Consider the following 16,430-nt stretch of genomic DNA (forward strand, 5'->3'; position numbering starts at 1 on the left):
CGTCTTCAGATGCCTCTAAGGCTGTTTAGCAGACTTTGTTCGTACTTCAGGACATTCTCTCCGTCAACGATGTCGTTGTCTTGACTGATTCTGTGCCCCTGCTGCTAATCTACTCCAGCTCTCGAGCTAGAGATAGCGCCGCGTCCATGCCACGCAATCGTCCACTTAATGTTCCTATGTGGGTCTCCATGAATCGTCTTGGGTCGACCGAAAAGGGCAGGTGTCTTCGGGTGGTGTAGCCAGTCGTTCAACGTTGGGCAAAGTACGCGTCGCTAGCCTTCTGGAGGTTGTAAATCTTCCGGGGATCTAGAAAGGTGATTGCAGGATGCATTAGCTCTTTTCGAGGAGATGATCAGATTACGGGAACGGAGACGGTATAAAAAGGCAGTCAGCTGCCTCCAAAATGCGCAACTGAGAGCCCTCAAAGCTTCCAACGCGTCGACCCAGCTTCACTTACCTGCGTGATGTAGAGATCATAGTCTCCAACGTCTGTAGGCTAAACTGGCTATCGCAAAAGTCTTTTCAGCCACTGCAGAAGATGCAATGTTTGTGTCGATGCTCGAAAGCGACCAAAAGGAGCGGCTGGAACCATGACAGCAAGGCATGGAGTGAAGAGATAGCAAAAGGAGGCCAATTCTCTGGATGACTAGATGAATCTGAGTGTTTGGGGTCGCGTTATTGGAAGACGAGCGAGCATTGACCTCAGGCCTAATGTGCCAAGGGATGAAGGACCTTGGAGCGGCGAGTAACATCCGGGCGCGACGGTGAACCTATCGTTGTCCTGCCCCTGCAAGATCTATCATTAGAATGTTTCATGTGCCATTGATGTCGATGACTAACTGCTGCTTGTACGAACAGCGAGGGTACATAGGTAAGCTTGATCAGTACAAGAGGGAAACGCATGCCGGCACTATGCCACATGATACGATTTCATTGATCCTTATGCATGCGCATGCGCATGCAATATCTCACATGATGTTAGTATAGATGTTAACATCTCCAGTCGCCGTAGAGCGATTGCAACCTATCCACCACCTGCAGCTACCCAAACATAAGGACTACGTCAGATTTCGTAGCAGTCCATGGTTACTGAGAAAACATTATACGAGCATTTTTTCGCAGCAAAAGCATCTTCATGATGGTTTCCAGGCCTGTAGGGCGAGCTATAGGAAGAACATGAGGCTACGAATTGCATGCTGACTATGAACCAACATGAGAAGCTGATAGAGGAATGTTGTAGCAGGCAGCAACTCGATCCGTTCAGTTTAGTCTTTCAATATTTCCCTACTACCTACAATCACAAGTAACATGCGTTCCACACCACATGCGGCACGAAACTATGTACTCGCCCACATGCTTGCTTTCATGTCGATGTCGCAAGACATATAGCGCAACCCATCCCCCGTATGTAGTTGGAATAAGCATCCTCCGCCGGCTGCAGTAGGCGAACGTTCGGCGAGTGGGCGCTGGGAAGCGCGATGCAGGCAAAGTGAGCAGGAGGGTGGCATGCTGATGCAATTGGTACGTTTATAGTCCGCAGCGTGGATCCCCAGCGTAGGATATGCAGGAGGAGTGCGATCAACCGAACGGCCAGAAAAGCACAATCCCTTACAGATGCTCCTCTTGAACACAAATTGCATGGGTATCAAAATGTGTCAGCCTAATTTTCGTTATAACCTCAGTCCATATGCCTCCAAGTTGCAAGATCCTGCAACCTTCTTGTCATACTCATATGATCCGACGCAATACATAACGAGAAGCCTACAGCAACGGCTTTAACAAAGTACGTCGGCTACCCTGATCTAACGCATGGATTCCTACAGTGTATTCTGAATGAATCCGCATGCCAATTGCGACTCGTTCTCAAGCAATAGCGGGTGTTTATAGCATCCTATCGATGAGCGTGAGGATATACGAAGGTAGGTCGGCAAGCCTGAGACAGGTGCTGGTCGGCATGGATACGATTGGTGGAAAACTCGCTTGTTCGTGTATCGAGAGCAAGCAGTCCCTTCCTGGTAGGAGGCGTGGTTGGATGTACGAAAGCGAGCTAGGTGTTTGGGCTTTCGACGATCGGGCTGGCGGAAGAAGGAGAGTTTTGATCTGCGATTAGCCTGGGGATATGTAAGTAACTTTCTTGCGTAAAGTTGTGATGAACTCACCTGCTAGGTCGCGAGAAACTGACTGTATAACCTGAACACCGTCTCACATGCTGGCTTTCGCGCGTAGACCTCAAGGGGTGAAGACTCTAATGACTTTGATCGAGCATTTGCGATTTGGAGCTGATGATTCTGGAGCATGAATAAAGACTGTAGCGTGTCGCAGGTGAGTCATTGGAAGTTGAGCCAAGGTCTCGTTCGTGTTGATCTGAGAGGCCGCCCCCTTTGCGGCAACTCCCAGCCACACCGACGGGCGGCACGTTTGTATTCGGCGTTGTTGCCTGGATGCCACCATATATTAAGCTAGGTTCGCATTGACGCTGAGATATCTAGGTACTTCTAGCCGGTGGGACAGTATTCTTCGGAAGGATAGGCGGCATCCCAAGTCGGAAAGCTCGGCTCTATACCGTGTCCTCAGAAGCTTGCTTGTTGCAGTACGAGCACAATATTGAAGCTCTAGAACATTGATTGAGAGAGAGCGACGTCGCTTATCACATGGACCGAATAGCCACGAGTTGTTCTAGGAGGATCTGCACTCTACATGCTGAAGTATTGGCCAGAAATAGTTCTGAGGCAGGTATCGGCCGTTTCATCTCCACTGCATATGTTTAGCAAGTGGTTGATGCATCTACTCACGGTACTCTCTGGGGAGCGTCCGGACGCCACCAGGTCAATGCTTACCTAGGTATGATCCTAAGCCTGTGGGGGCCAGAAATTCTCACCCTATGCTTACTTCTGCTCGAATTGCATGACTATATGCTAAATCAATCATCCTAAAGTATGCAATAATTCAGACAATCAGAGCACAAGAATTGGTTCTCGGCGAGATACTTAGCTATCCAGTCGAAGACACGAGCTGCAAAAACTCCCACGATTCCGTATCTGCAAGGACAGGAGGTATGCAAGTAGAACTGAGTCTTGACATGTGCCTTCCGTTCAGAGTACTGGCTCAAGCTGGAACAAATCACAAGCGATGCATCGGAGATCAAATTCTGCTTCGAGTCCTTCTCTTTCATGCTTCGTCTACACACTAAATTACTGAGTTACCGATTCGATTTCGCTGCCCTTTTTTCTGCCATGTCGAGTTACGATACAGGGTTGGTGAGGTTCTGTATTGTCCGTTTTAGCAATTGTAGAAATGGTAGTAGGACGTAGGGGAAGTCGCGGTATTCAGGAGATGACGAAAGGAGACGCGATGCATGGGATGTGCTAGCAACACCCAAAGGTTTTGGGAGTTGGAACCGACAGATATGTTGCAGGTAAAGAGCAGAAGAGATTGCTTCGGTCGAGGAGCAGCTGTCGTTGTCAGAATGTGGAGACAATATGTGGGGCTGACTCTTGCAAGTACCACCAAAGAAAGAACCAGACACTTCCTCAAATAGATTTTACCTCTCCCTACTACAATAACGCACGTAAAGAATTTTGTAGATAGTAATAGAGAATCTAGAAGCCTACAGTACTATTATTCTTCAAGAGTTTTTCTATTAGGAGCTAACGTAGGCTGCAAGCTGAGGCGTGTTATTTCAATACCTATTCAGTTTCCCTCCTGTACGTGGTATTTGCATTGACTGACCATCGTCCTCCAGCATGGTCCTTTCATCAACAGCGTTTCTTCAAGTGACTTCCCGTCGTGGATGCACAGGCGTGAAGAGATGAGATAAACATACAAATGTCATTGAATTTCAAGAAATTGTCAAAGTACCATATGTACAATTGGTCACCTAACACCCGCGGCTCCGACTCGGTTCGAAGCAGAATGCAACTGCCTTTCTATTCCTTTCTTCTACTTCTTGATCACCGGTCAACTTCACCAAATACCTATTTTTGTCCTGGATTAGCGATGTTATCATGTGATACAGGGGGAACTCTTACCAAGTCCATTGTGCCAATGATGGCGACGGCATCTGCAAGCAAATGGCCTCTTGAGATTTGGTCCATGCAGGCCAGGTGGGCGAATCCGGGTGCCCTAATCTTACACCTGTATGGCCTCTCGCTACCGTCTGAGACCAGGAAGACACCCATCTCTCCCTTGGGGGCCTCGATGGCGCTGTATGTCTCACCAGGTGGGACGGTGTAACCCTTGCTGAAGAGCAGGAAGTGGTGAATAAGCGCCTCCATGTTCTCCTTCATGGCCGCACGTGGTGGTGGCGCGATCTTGTAGTCCTCGACCTTGACGGGGCCAGCTGGCATGTCGTTCAAGCACTGGTGGATGATACGAAGCGACTGACGGAACTCCTCCATACGGCAGAGGTAACGGTCATAGCAGTCGCCGTTGACGCCAACTGGGACATCAAAATCAACCCTGTCGTAGGCGTCGTACGGCTGCGACTTGCGGACGTCCCAGGGAACACCAGATCCTCGAAGCATAACACCGGAGAAGGAGTAGTTGATGGCGTCAGCAGCTGAGACAACACCAACACCCTTTGTACGGCCAATCCAGATACGGTTGTCCGTCAACATCTCCTCAGTCTCGTCGATACGGTCACCGAATTGAGTAGCCCATTGGTAGATGTCGTCGAGCAGACCGAGGGGAAGATCCTGTGACACACCACCAGGGCGGACGTAGGCCGCGTGGAGACGGGCACCAGAAACACGTTCATAGAATTCCTGCATGTAATCAGCAAGCGTGATGTACCGTATTGCTACACACGAAACTCACCATGAGCTTCTCACGCTCCTCGAAACCCCACAAGAAAGGCGTCAGAGCACCAACATCCATGGCGTGGGACAAAACCGACATGAGATGGTTCAGAATGCGGGTGATTTCGCCGAACAGGGTACGGATGTACTTGGCGCGAATTGGGATATCGATGTTCAGTAGCTTCTCGACAGCCAGCGAGAAGCACTGCTCGTTGGTCATCATAGAGACATAGTCGAGTCGGTCAAAGTAGGGCAGGGCCTGGAGGTATGTGCGGTACTCGATGAGCTTCTCTGTTCCTCTGTGCAACAGTCCAACGTGTGGGTCGGCGCGCACGATCTCCTCTCCGTTCAACTCCAGAATCAAGCGCAACACACCGTGGGCAGCGGGATGCTGGGGTCCGAAGTTGACCGTGTAATGCCGAATCTTCCTGGTGTCTACATGGTCGTCCTCCTCAGCCCTCGTTTCCTGGGCTGTCTCGGCCGGTGCAACGCCACCGAAGTTGGAATCGGTCGCCACCAATCGTGTCCGCTGGCTCTCTTCGACTTCAGCGTATCGGCGGGGGAATGTGGTCGACAGGCATCGCGCAATGGGTCGTGAAGGGATTGCGGTTCGGAGCTGAGGTCGGGAGGCGTTGAGGCACACTCGCTTCGCCGCGGGGCCGGCCAGACGCGCAAAGGAGACAGGCATGGTGGTTGTATCTCTCCCTACGTCGATGTATGGGCCTCAATGGGCGTGTAGAGTGGAGAGTGAGGTCGTGGCGTTGGAGGGGAGCTTTCCTCATATCGATGATGCTACCAGATTGAGCCTACCGCCATTGGCTGGGTGGGTCTTGGCGCGCCGGCGCCTTCCTCGAACTTTTTGTGAACATGGAAAGTGCTCCCCACCGAGCACACCAAACTTGACCTCAACACCGCAACCATGTCGACACCGAGTGCACAGGAGCTGATGAAGCGCAAGGTACCTACGCGACTTGGAATATATCATTTGCTTCTCGCTAATGCAACGACTAGACGCTTGGAGTGGGTCCAGAGACCGTCACCAACCAGCAGTCTACCGACTTTCCAGGACACTGGCCTGGTGAGAACCATGAATGGGACCTGGAGTACTTCAAGAATGTATGCGCGACCACAAAACTCACCCATATACTTGGCTTTATACTAATCACGGACCCAGAACTTCAACGTTAGCTTCCACAAGCACTCCCCCAATAACACTGAATTCTCTCTCACTGGTATCGACACCTCGGTTGCCAACGCTTTTCGCCGGATTCTCCTCTCCGAAATCCCTACCCTCGCCATAGAAGACGTCTTCATCTACCAAAACACATCCATTATCCAAGACGAGGTGCTCGCCCACCGCCTCGGTCTAATCCCCTTGTGCGGCGACCGCGAGGGTCTACGCTGGATGAAATGGTACAAGAAACCTACAGACGACGATGCAGGCTCAGGAACACCTGCCGACTATAACACGGTAGTACTACGACTTGACGTAGAGTGCAAATGGCAAGACGGCGGTCTACAGCGAGCAGTAGCCGGAGAAACCGACCCCGACAAGCTCTACGTCGGTCACAATGTCTACGCTAAAGATATTGTCTTTGAGCCTCATGGTCGCCAAAACGACGTGTTTGCGCATAGCGAAGGAAAAGAGATTCGATCTACAAACCCGGACATTCTAATCGCCAAGATGAGACCTGGGCAGAGCATAGCCTTGAGCATGCACGCCATCAAGGGCATCGGACAAGACCACGCCAAGTTCTCTCCCGTAGCGACTGCTTCGTACCGCCTTATGCCTACCATCGATATCACGAAGCCTATCATCGGTGCAGACGCTAAGAAATTCGCCCGCTGTTTCCCCCGCGGGGTGATCAAACTCGACAAAGTCACCTCTGAAGACACCCAGAAACATGCTGAGCTAGAAGGCAAGGAAGGCGAGCCAAAAGCTGTAGTCGAGAACGCCATGAACGATACTGTTAGCAGAGAGTGCCTAAGGCATCCCGAGTTTAAGGACAAAGTGAAGCTAGGCAGGATACGGGATCACTTCATCTTCAAGGTGGAGAGCACAGGACAATGGGAGAGTGACGAGCTGTTCTTGGAGAGTGTTAAGCTTCTTAAGATCAAGTGTCAGAGAATCAAGAGGGGGTTGGATGAGATGCAGAAATAGAGCATGTCTGTAAGATCCGGGAGTGTGGAGGAGCTTGCATTGCAACGGCGTTTAGGGCATTACGGTGGCGGGTTTCAAAAAGTACGATATCACGGAGCGAGTTTTTTTCTTCACCGATCGGACCATTTGTCACACTGCCTACGAGCATGCATTGAGGGGTTCAACATATGAATATACTATGCATTCATCTAGCCTTCAAGCAGGCCACTTCATGTGCCAATCATCACGTGTGAGACTTGCGAATGCCCTTCTCAAGGGTTTGTACCTAGGAAAATGAAGTATGGTTCACATATTCAGGGGACTCTGAAGCAACGTGCAGTGTAGAAGAGAAAGCTTGTTTATACTAATACAACTAGAAGTTCGCATCCAAGGCGTGGATATACAGAAATCGTAGCTTTACAAAGAGAGCCAACCAAAAGATTTTAAACCGGGGTATATGAGACTTCATCCTCCTGGGACACCTTGCTGAATAAACAAAAGAGAATCGTATAAAACATGTGCATCGTTGTTAATCTTGGTAGAGAAATACCTCCTTGTGCGTTCATCATGCGCGTCTTCACTGTCGTGTACGTGGGTACTGGAAAGCGACCGACACAAATGTAGCTCCGACGTTGATCAGAGCTCTGCCAGTGCATCGTTGCACAGCTGCCGCACGCTCTCAGGATCAAAGCGTGGTCGGAATGTCACATTTCTCCTCTTCTGTCGTCGGTTTTCCCTCTCTTCCTCTTCTGATAGGGGGCTGCTCCTCGAATCCCTAAACCACGACTTTGTGGGCGAGGGAGAAGGTGTTGGGAAGGCGAATCGGACACCCCGTACACCAGTAGCCTCTTTAAGAGTTTTAACACTAGCAAGGTGACCCTCTACCATACGAATAAAGGCGGGGGTGCCATTCGGTAGCCGGACCCCTGGTTTCGATCGCACCTGCTCGGTTGATAGCGGTGATAGCACACTGTCGTTGCTAAAGTACTGTGATAGGGTTTTAGACTCGACAGGCGTGCCCCAATTCGCATCTTTTCCGGGTGGTGATGGAAAGCGGAAATTCCTAAGCGTAAGATCTGGGTCCTGCTCCAAGTCAAAGGCGTAGGAAGCCGTGCTTGAGGTCGAGCTGCGATAACTGCTAGTGGAGTCGAAAGATCTCGTTCTAGACAATCGTCGGAACCAAGCCTGCTCGTCTGGAATGGTGGCGGAGTCTGGTGTCATGGGCTGCTCGTCGTCCACGGTCGGTGCAGTAGAAGACGGCGAGGGTGGCGCAAGAGCGACGATAGTCTCCTTGTAGTACTTCTCCGCAGCGTTCAATTCTTTATAGCGATTTTTAAGGGTCGCTTCTCTTGCCAGTGTGTCGTGAGAGAGTGCAGTGTAGAAATTTAAGTAAGCGGTATGTACAGGATGAACCTGTTGATGGTCAGCTCTTGCTTCCGACGTTTTACGTCTACCTCAGCCAGCTCCCAACACAAGGAAGGTGGGCCATGTCATGTGCATCGCTACGTACCTTGTCGTCGACTTCGCCCAGCAGATGCTCTCCAAGATTTGCGCACTGTGTGTAGCGGCGACTCGTGTATAGATCTTTGAGAACCTTCATCTTCTCCTTCAACGTATTAATTCTAGCCTGCGCCAACATGTTGCTCAAGCGTTTGAAGTTGTCGGTCGCAGAGAGTCGGTCCAGATCGAAATTCAAGAAAGCGCAGCGAGGAAAGGATGGTTGGGAACGTGCGCTTGGACGAGAGGTGGTTAGAATAGAGACAGGACAGAAAGAAGGAAGCGCAGCCTCATCAAATGAAAGAAGTGAAGCCAGCTCTGTGAAAATGATTGGTTATACTGCGGCTACCGGAGCACTCTGTGGAGAATTATGCGAACGACAATAAAAGCAATGCGACGGATAATAAAAGCAATGCGAACGCCCATAGTAGGGCATGTTATAAGGTGCCTGAGGCCCTGACGTACTATTCCTGCAGCGAGCGTGTGTTCAGAGAGACGGCTGGTTTCAGGTCTCGATAAGGGTAGGGGTAGCTTGTCAGTGAAACGAAACTTGCGCTTGAGAGGGTCAGGTACCGCATCACAACGGGCTAAAGCATGCAGAAGGTTTGAAGCACCCTGTATGCACTGCTGATTTGCAGTGTCAGAAGTGCTGGTGTGCATAGTGTCCGCATTGCTGAGTAGTGGTATAGTCACCTGGCCACAAGATTCTTTGGTTGCTGGTACCTGCGTGCGTAGATAGCTTGGGCGCACGGGTTCTGCCGGAGTTCACACCGTACATTAGTTTTGGGTACATCCAATTGAAAAATGAGACAATTCGCAAATACTTTCAGGTGGCTGATTTAGAGGCCCATGACGAGGGGTAAAGCAAGATTACACGAGAATGATGCGCTTTCCGCATAGGCAACCCTCCAAGGATACATTTAGCCTACATGTCTGCAACCACAAAGGAGGAGGGGTGACGCACGTGATGGATACGCCATATACATGCACGGTGCTGCCCAGGTGTGACGTAGACGCCGTGGCGTATATGCGGTCAAGAAGCACACATGACGCACGCAGACACAAGATCTAGACCATGAACAATCTCCACGAACTGGCTGATACAAAGGAGCTATGAACAGAGGTTTATTCTACACAGCCCATGGGGGAGATGGAACCAGATTCCCAGGATATCAAGTCTAAAGCTCCTAGAGCGCTTAACCCTCGGAAGCAGCTGCACCGGTAATAATCTCGACAAGTTCGCCAGTAATGACAGCTTGACGCGTTCGGTTGTAGAGAATCTGGAACTTGTTGATCATTTCTCCAGCGTTCTTGGAAGCGTTGTCCATGGCATTTTGACGGGCAGACTGCTCGCAAGCGTGACCCTCAGCCAGCGCCCAGAAGAGCGAGTTGGCGAGAGCGTACTCGCGGAGGTTGGGGAGAACCTCATCCTCGATCTCGAAAGCAGAGAAGTTGGCTAGATGTTCAGTTAGACATGGTTCATCTGGCTATAGAGTTGTGACGTACCAGACTGGGCAATGGCCTCCTCGGAGTAAGCCTCCTGGATGGTGGCCTCGTAACTCGAAGCGTTGATGAATTTGTTGTAGACGATCTTGACGGAAGCGTAGTCGGTGGGCAGCATGGAGATCTGGTCGGCAATGTTCAGGGAGTCGCCAAAGGTAGGAACGTCCTTTCCGGCACCAGCGAAAGACAGAACCATGTTCTTTCCGTTGGAACGACCCAGTTGCGCCTTGCACTTCTCGCCAATGACGGCCAGCTCAGAGTCGGGAGCCTCAGCGAGCATGGCTCTGACCTTCCTCGACATTCCGGAGTGGATACCACCGCAGAGACCCTTGTCGGAACTGCAGACGATGATCAGGTTCTTCTTGCCCTCACCCTCGATGGGCTTGGTCTCGGCGCTCTCGAAGACGGTGTTGGAGGTCTGACCGTACTTGCGGGACTCGGTCATGGCCCTCTGGGCGCGGGTGAGCTTGGTGGAGGCGACAACCTTCATGGTCTTGGTGATCTTCTCGATGTTGCGAATCGACTTGAGACGGCCCTCAATTTCACGGAGGGTGGCATAGCCGGCGGCATTGGAGACAGTAAGGGTGGTGGGACTATATACACGAATTCCAGTCAGCACTTGACGCAGTTGGCGATGCAATTGATCCGGCAATGGGGGGTTGCAGGGCGCGAGAAAAGCTGCGGGCTCAGGTGGGAGCGTACCGGGCGGCGGCGGCGGCCATGCCCGCCTTGAAGGCCGGGCGCGCAGCTCGTGAGATCATCATGGCTACGAATTGAGATGAGTGGAGATGGCGACAGCCGTGTGGTGGTGCTTCACTGCTGTCTTTGCTGAGCGGGAGCTGTGTCGGGCAATCGGGATGCTGAATTGCTTTGCGCGCTAACACGCCAAGTGTCACGTGAATCTCTCCAACACAGCACGCCGGATGCGATGCCTTCTACTCGCGCCGCCACGCTGATGGGAGCTGGAGTGCAGTATGAAGTGCGTCTCTGTCTGCCAACGACGCTTTTGATGCCCAAAAATGGCCCCAAACACGACATCGCCATGACAACATTAGGTGGACATAGGCAGGAGCAACTGAATGAACAGGTGGCAAGCACCATTTCCCAGAGCCTTGACGCATAGTTCCGTCTCGATGGGAAAAGCAAGCAGTTTGCATGCTGTCTGCTATCTGTGGTAGCTTATTTGCAGTGTCCGAGTGCTTGAATCGGTGGTGAGGTTACGCATCTGTTACGAAAGTCACTGGCCCAGATTTGATGAAGGCCGAACGCCCGTGCGCCGATGGACTTAGTGAAGCACAGCTGGGCAGGTCGTGGCTCCCTGGGGCTGCGCTTCACTTAAACTCAGCATTCCTCTTGTCACTCGTCTATCACCTGCGTCTTCCCTCCTCTATCCTTCAACATCGCCTCAATCGCACGACGTGCCTGCCCTCGCCTGGCACGCCCATCTCAACGACTACCACCCTTCCATAGGGTCCGCTCTTTCGCATCCGCTAGGTTTCCTCGATCGGCGCCAGACTTCGCTGAGCACGCCCATCCTGTTTTTTATTATCCACAATCTCAGCGCGCGCCTTCCTTTCGCATCATGTCTTCTTCAGACGACGACACTCCCCTTGTGAGAGGAAAAGACCAAGGTGAGTGCGCCCGACTATCTGCACGCGCCACGACTATCTCCCTCTCGCGCGCCGATTGCCCTTGTCAAATTCAACAACCTCACCACCCAACCCTCACCAACCCTCACCTCCTCCCAATACTCGCTCTTCCTGGCGCGACTTTTGCAACTGTATCCAAGACCCAAGATGGCTAACAATAATTCCCTAGTAGCCAAGTCGAACGCAGAGATTACCAAAGAGGAAGATAAGAAAATGGACGCCGAAGTTCCTTCCAACGGTCACGTCGAGCCTGGCATCTCAATCCGCATGGGGCCAGTTGCCGACGACGACAAGATGGATGTGGATGCGCCTGAGACCAACGGAAAGCGCAAGTCGCGCAGCAGCGTCACGAACGGCAAATCGTACAAAGACGCGAGTAGCTCAGAGGATGACGATAAGCCTTTGGTAGGTCGCCCTGAACGTATTCTGTACGCGTTACAACGAGCTAACCCTCCGGTAGAGCAAGCGGCGACGGACCTCAGAGCAAGCGAAACCTCCCAAGGACGACTCCGACTCCGAACTCAGCGACGTGCCCTTGAAGGCTAGAGTTCTCCCCAAAGCAAGCGCCGAACAGATCGGGGAGTCGGCGGACTCTGACGTGCCTCTTGCCAAGAAGCTCACAAAGAAGAAGGAGTCTATTGAGAAGGCCGCTGCAAAAGAGGCCCAAGCTATGCGCAATAAGGAGAAGGCCACCCCAAAACGCAAGCAGAAAGTTGAGAGCGACAGTGACGATGATATCCCTCTTGCAAAAAAGAAGGCGCCAGTGAAGAAGGCGAATGGCGTGAAGAAAGAAGAGTCCGATTCCGACGCACCGCTCGCGAAAAAGGCTGCTCCGAAGAAAGCCACCAAGGCAAAGCCTGCTGCCGCCACCGCAGCACCTGCAAAGAAGGGCAAGGGCAAAGTCAAGAAGGAAGAGACTGAGCAAGACGAAGAGGCTGAGGAAGAGGAGGATGAGTACCGTTGGTGGGAAGACCCAGGCAAGAGTGACGGTACCAAGAAGTGGGATACACTGGAACACGCCGGTGTTGTCTTTCCTCCTGAGTACGAGCCGCTCCCTAAGCACGTCAAATTGGTGTACGACGGCGTACCTGTTACTCTGCACCCGGAGGCTGAGGAAGTGGCTACTTTTTACGGAAGTATGCTAAACTCCGCTCACAACGTCGAGAACCCAACTTTCAACAAGAACTTCTTTGAGGACTTTAGTACCTACCTGGACAAGACTGGACACGGCAAGGACAAAGACGGAAACACAGTCAAGATCAAGAAGTTCGAGAAGTGCGACTTCAAGCCCATCTTTGAGTGGTTCGATGCAGAACGCGCGAAGAAAAAGGCTCTCCCAGCGGCAGAGAAGAAGGCGCTCAAGGCCGAGAAGGAGGCCGCCGAGGCTAAGTATATGTACTGCATGTGGGACGGGCGCAAGCAGAAGGTTGGCAATTTCCGTGTTGAACCTCCTAGTCTTTTCCGTGGCCGTGGCGAGCATCCCAAGACTGGACGCGTGAAGAAGCGCGTCATGCCCGAGCAGATCACCATCAATATTGGTGAGAAGGCTAAGGTCCCTGAGCCGCCCGCAGGTCATCGCTGGAAGGAGATCAAGCACGATCATGAAGGCACATGGCTCGCCATGTGGCAAGAAAACATCAACGGTGCCTACAAGTACGTCATGCTTGCAGCCAACTCTGACATCAAGGGTCAGAGTGACTTCAAGAAGTTTGAGAAGGCACGAGAACTCAAGAAGCACATCGATCGCATTCGGAAGGACTACCGAAAAGATCTCAATTCGAAGATGATGGCTGACCGCCAGCGTGCTACTGCTATTTACCTCATCGATCAATTTGCACTCCGTGCTGGTAACGAGAAGGGAGAGGATGAAGCCGACACGGTCGGTTGCTGCTCGCTGAAGTTCCAGCATATCACTTTGAAGCCCCCGGAGACTGTCATATTCGATTTCTTGGGTAAAGACAGTATTCGTTTCTACGACGAAGTCAAGGTCGACCCGCAAGTCTTCAAGAACCTCAAACTTTTCAAGAAGGAGCCCAAGACCACAGGAGACGACATCTTCGACCGACTGACTACGTCGGGTCTCAACAAACATCTTACGAGTTACATGCCTGGTCTTACTGCAAAGGTTTTCCGTACCTACAACGCTTCCTACACAATGGCTCGATTACTCAAGGAGATGAAGGCCACTGGTACGATTCAAGAGAAGGTCAAGGCTTACAACGATGCCAATCGCGAAGTCGCCATCCTATGTAACCACAAGCGTACCGTCGCCGCAAGTCACGCCACCTCCATTGAGAAAATGAATGAGAAGGTGTGTTGCCACGATGTATTTAGACCTTCGACTATGCTAACCCCTCTCAGATTAATGGTCTTCGTTATCAAGTTTGGAGAACCAAGATGATGATGATTGACGTGGACCCAAAAATCAAAAAGAAGAAGGGCGCCGAGTACTTTGAACGGCCTGAAGATCTTGACGATGAATGGGTCAAGCAGCACCAGGAGGCGGAGGTCGAAGAGATGCGCCAGAAGATCACCAAGAAGTTCGAAAAGGACAACGAGAAGCTCAAGGCTGACGGCGAGAAGGAGATGAAACCCAAGGAGCTTGAGGAGCGCATGGACAAGGTCAACGAGCTGGCCGCGAAATACAAAAAGGAGAACAAGACCGGCAAGGTCGAGGCTGAGGGCAAGGGCCCGACAGTTGAGAAGCTTGAGGCCAACGTCGACAAGCTCAACCAGCGTATCGAGAACATGAAGATACAGATGGAAGACAAGGAGGGCAACAAGGAGGTTGCCCTTGGCACATCCAAGATCGTAAGTCATCACATGTACAGCTGGCAGAATATCTGACTAACCACAATTAGAACTACATCGATCCTCGTCTCACCGTAGTGTTCTCCAAGAAGTTCGACGTCCCCATTGAGAAATTTTTCTCCAAGACGCTTCGGGAGAAATTCGACTGGGCCATCAAGTCAGTTGATGAGACCTGGGAGTTCTAGAGCAGAACATGCATGCAGTGCGGTTTTCTTCTGTCTTCGGACATCTTCGTGGATTTGCATTGGGTGCGTACAGCATCCCAGGGTGAGACTGAATGGGCGGCATTCGGCGAAAAAGCATGATGGTATTTTGTACTACTCCTGTATGCAAATGGGTAGGTGGCACGATTCGGCGACCATGCGACATGACTTTGCGATCTTATTATGCTTAAGGAGTCATTGCATAGCGTCGAGATATTCATAATAGCTCTCTGATCTAGTCCCTCATCTACAACAATATATCGAATAGAGATACTCAAATGATTCCGATTACTGATGCATATGCAAGTGCGGGACGATCACCATAGTTAGTCTGTATTCTATGCATGAACCACTGTTCGACATAAGGGTTGTGCATGCATGCCTTCATATGCATCATGACCCAGTCTGGTCTGGATGCAAAACCTGCACGTCGGCTGCCTCGCACAATCACCGTGAAGGAAAGACATGTGGTATAAAGCGGATGTAAGAGGGCGTCGGAGCTAATTGTAGGCGTTGTGCACTTGCCTTGCTTTATTGACGGGAGGTACAGATCGAGCAGATCTCTAGATTCTCATGCTGTGCTACGAGGTGCCAATAGATCTCGGCACCTAGAAGCCGTGTGACATGACGCAGGTACACACTTTGGATGTTTGCGTCGCCGTCTTGAGGTTCGACGACTAATAACAAGTCGCCGACGGCATTAGGCTGGAGAATAGATGCGGCAGCGCAGCATCACGGCAACAGCCACCACTCGGCCGGCCACGACTTCTTGCTTGACTCGGAGGCCATAACATTGGTTGCATATCAAGGATGCCGCGAAGCGAGCATTCCTTCGCAATGCCTGTCCTCAGAACATCTGAAATCGTCATGAAGCGAGAGTTTTATGCAGGCTAGACGTTAAGCTAGAAGAGCAACCCCAGCATTGCACCTCGTAAAGGGAAAGGTGAATGAGCACCAGACGTCGCGGCTCCGCATTTGTTTGCTTTTTATTCGGCAATCGCTCGTCAACTCGTCAATAGATCGCGAATGTGGCTTACACATTATACAACGACGTCCGGAAAAGCCCAAAGATGGATGGCTACGTCGACAAGGGATTGCCTGATAAATCTGTTCGTTCGAACGACGGATTGCACTTGCCCCTGAATGAACCCCCACCTTGGGCTGTCATGCGACCCAAGTTTTGATGCTTGAGACAAGGTCCAGCACTGCGGGAGGAGCGCGCCGTCGTTCACCGCCCGCTTCTTGTACATCTCCCGCGGCAACCGCAGTATCTCCAGGAGAAAGGAACAGCAAACGTCATGCTGTGAAGCTGGCGTGGTGTGGCAAAGCAGATGCCACTACTGCACAAACATGGTGTCTGCACAAGACCTGCATCCATGGACGGTGGTGGCGTAAGGCGCCTTCAATACAACACATCGGGGTCTCGCTACATGAAGAACGATGCCCACACTAATCTCGGTCGACTTGCTTGCGGAGCGGACCATTATGGTGTGCATAGGATCAGCCACAAGTGCCCGACCAAGGCTGGCTGGCTGCTATGGGCGCCCATCTTTTGTTTTTTCTTAATGCGAATAGCCTCAGTGATGCAGGTGGCTCTCCTCTGAAGAGAATTATCGCCGGGGCTTGGGTGTGCACATTTAAATATCGGCCTGACCTGTCCCCTCTCCTGCAGGTCAATGAGTCGTACATATTGGGCCTGAGCTATAAGCTAGCTGACCGGGATGTTGATCACCCGGGGATGTTGATCACTCACAAATCTCAGCACTCCCACACAAAACACGTGTTATCTCTCCACGTACTCAACCAAAATGGGCGACCGTGAAGCAGCTAT

General features: G+C 51.5%; 5 protein-coding genes across 5 annotated transcripts; 2 read left to right on the forward strand and 3 right to left on the reverse strand.

Moving 5' to 3' along the window:
• Positions 1 to 3,950: 3,950 nt before the first annotated feature.
• Positions 3,951 to 5,484, reverse strand: NUO49 (NADH:ubiquinone oxidoreductase 49kD subunit; the record flags this gene model as incomplete). The annotated part of the gene is made up of 3 exons (XM_051730224.1): positions 3,951 to 3,974; positions 4,029 to 4,763; positions 4,816 to 5,484. 3 exons carry the CDS (start codon positions 5,482 to 5,484, stop codon positions 3,951 to 3,953), a joined length of 1,428 nt encoding a protein of 475 aa, XP_051590192.1.
• Positions 5,485 to 5,715: 231 nt separating this feature from the next.
• On the forward strand, positions 5,716 to 6,957 carry J4E82_003942 (uncharacterized protein; the record flags this gene model as incomplete). Its single annotated transcript, XM_051730225.1, has 3 exons — positions 5,716 to 5,754; positions 5,808 to 5,912; positions 5,971 to 6,957. 3 exons carry the CDS (start codon positions 5,716 to 5,718, stop codon positions 6,955 to 6,957), a joined length of 1,131 nt encoding a protein of 376 aa, XP_051590193.1.
• Positions 6,958 to 7,572: 615 nt separating this feature from the next.
• On the reverse strand, positions 7,573 to 8,575 carry J4E82_003943 (uncharacterized protein; the record flags this gene model as incomplete). Its single annotated transcript, XM_051730226.1, has 2 exons — positions 7,573 to 8,349; positions 8,447 to 8,575. 2 exons carry the CDS (start codon positions 8,573 to 8,575, stop codon positions 7,573 to 7,575), a joined length of 906 nt encoding a protein of 301 aa, XP_051590194.1.
• Positions 8,576 to 9,629: 1,054 nt separating this feature from the next.
• On the reverse strand, positions 9,630 to 10,697 carry J4E82_003944 (uncharacterized protein; the record flags this gene model as incomplete). Its single annotated transcript, XM_051730227.1, has 3 exons — positions 9,630 to 9,889; positions 9,940 to 10,529; positions 10,639 to 10,697. 3 exons carry the CDS (start codon positions 10,695 to 10,697, stop codon positions 9,630 to 9,632), a joined length of 909 nt encoding a protein of 302 aa, XP_051590195.1.
• An 821-nt stretch (positions 10,698 to 11,518) lies between these two features.
• J4E82_003945 (uncharacterized protein) lies at positions 11,519 to 14,581 on the forward strand (the record flags this gene model as incomplete). Its single annotated transcript, XM_051730228.1, has 5 exons — positions 11,519 to 11,567; positions 11,755 to 11,990; positions 12,046 to 13,896; positions 13,947 to 14,396; positions 14,447 to 14,581. 5 exons carry the CDS (start codon positions 11,519 to 11,521, stop codon positions 14,579 to 14,581), a joined length of 2,721 nt encoding a protein of 906 aa, XP_051590196.1.
• Between the last annotated feature and the right edge of the window lie 1,849 nt (positions 14,582 to 16,430).

The sequence above is a fragment of the Alternaria postmessia genome (assembly GCF_024291825.1).
Source record: "Alternaria postmessia strain BMP 2775 chromosome Unknown scaffold_17, whole genome shotgun sequence".
NCBI classification, from domain to species: Eukaryota; Fungi; Ascomycota; class Dothideomycetes; order Pleosporales; family Pleosporaceae; genus Alternaria; species Alternaria postmessia.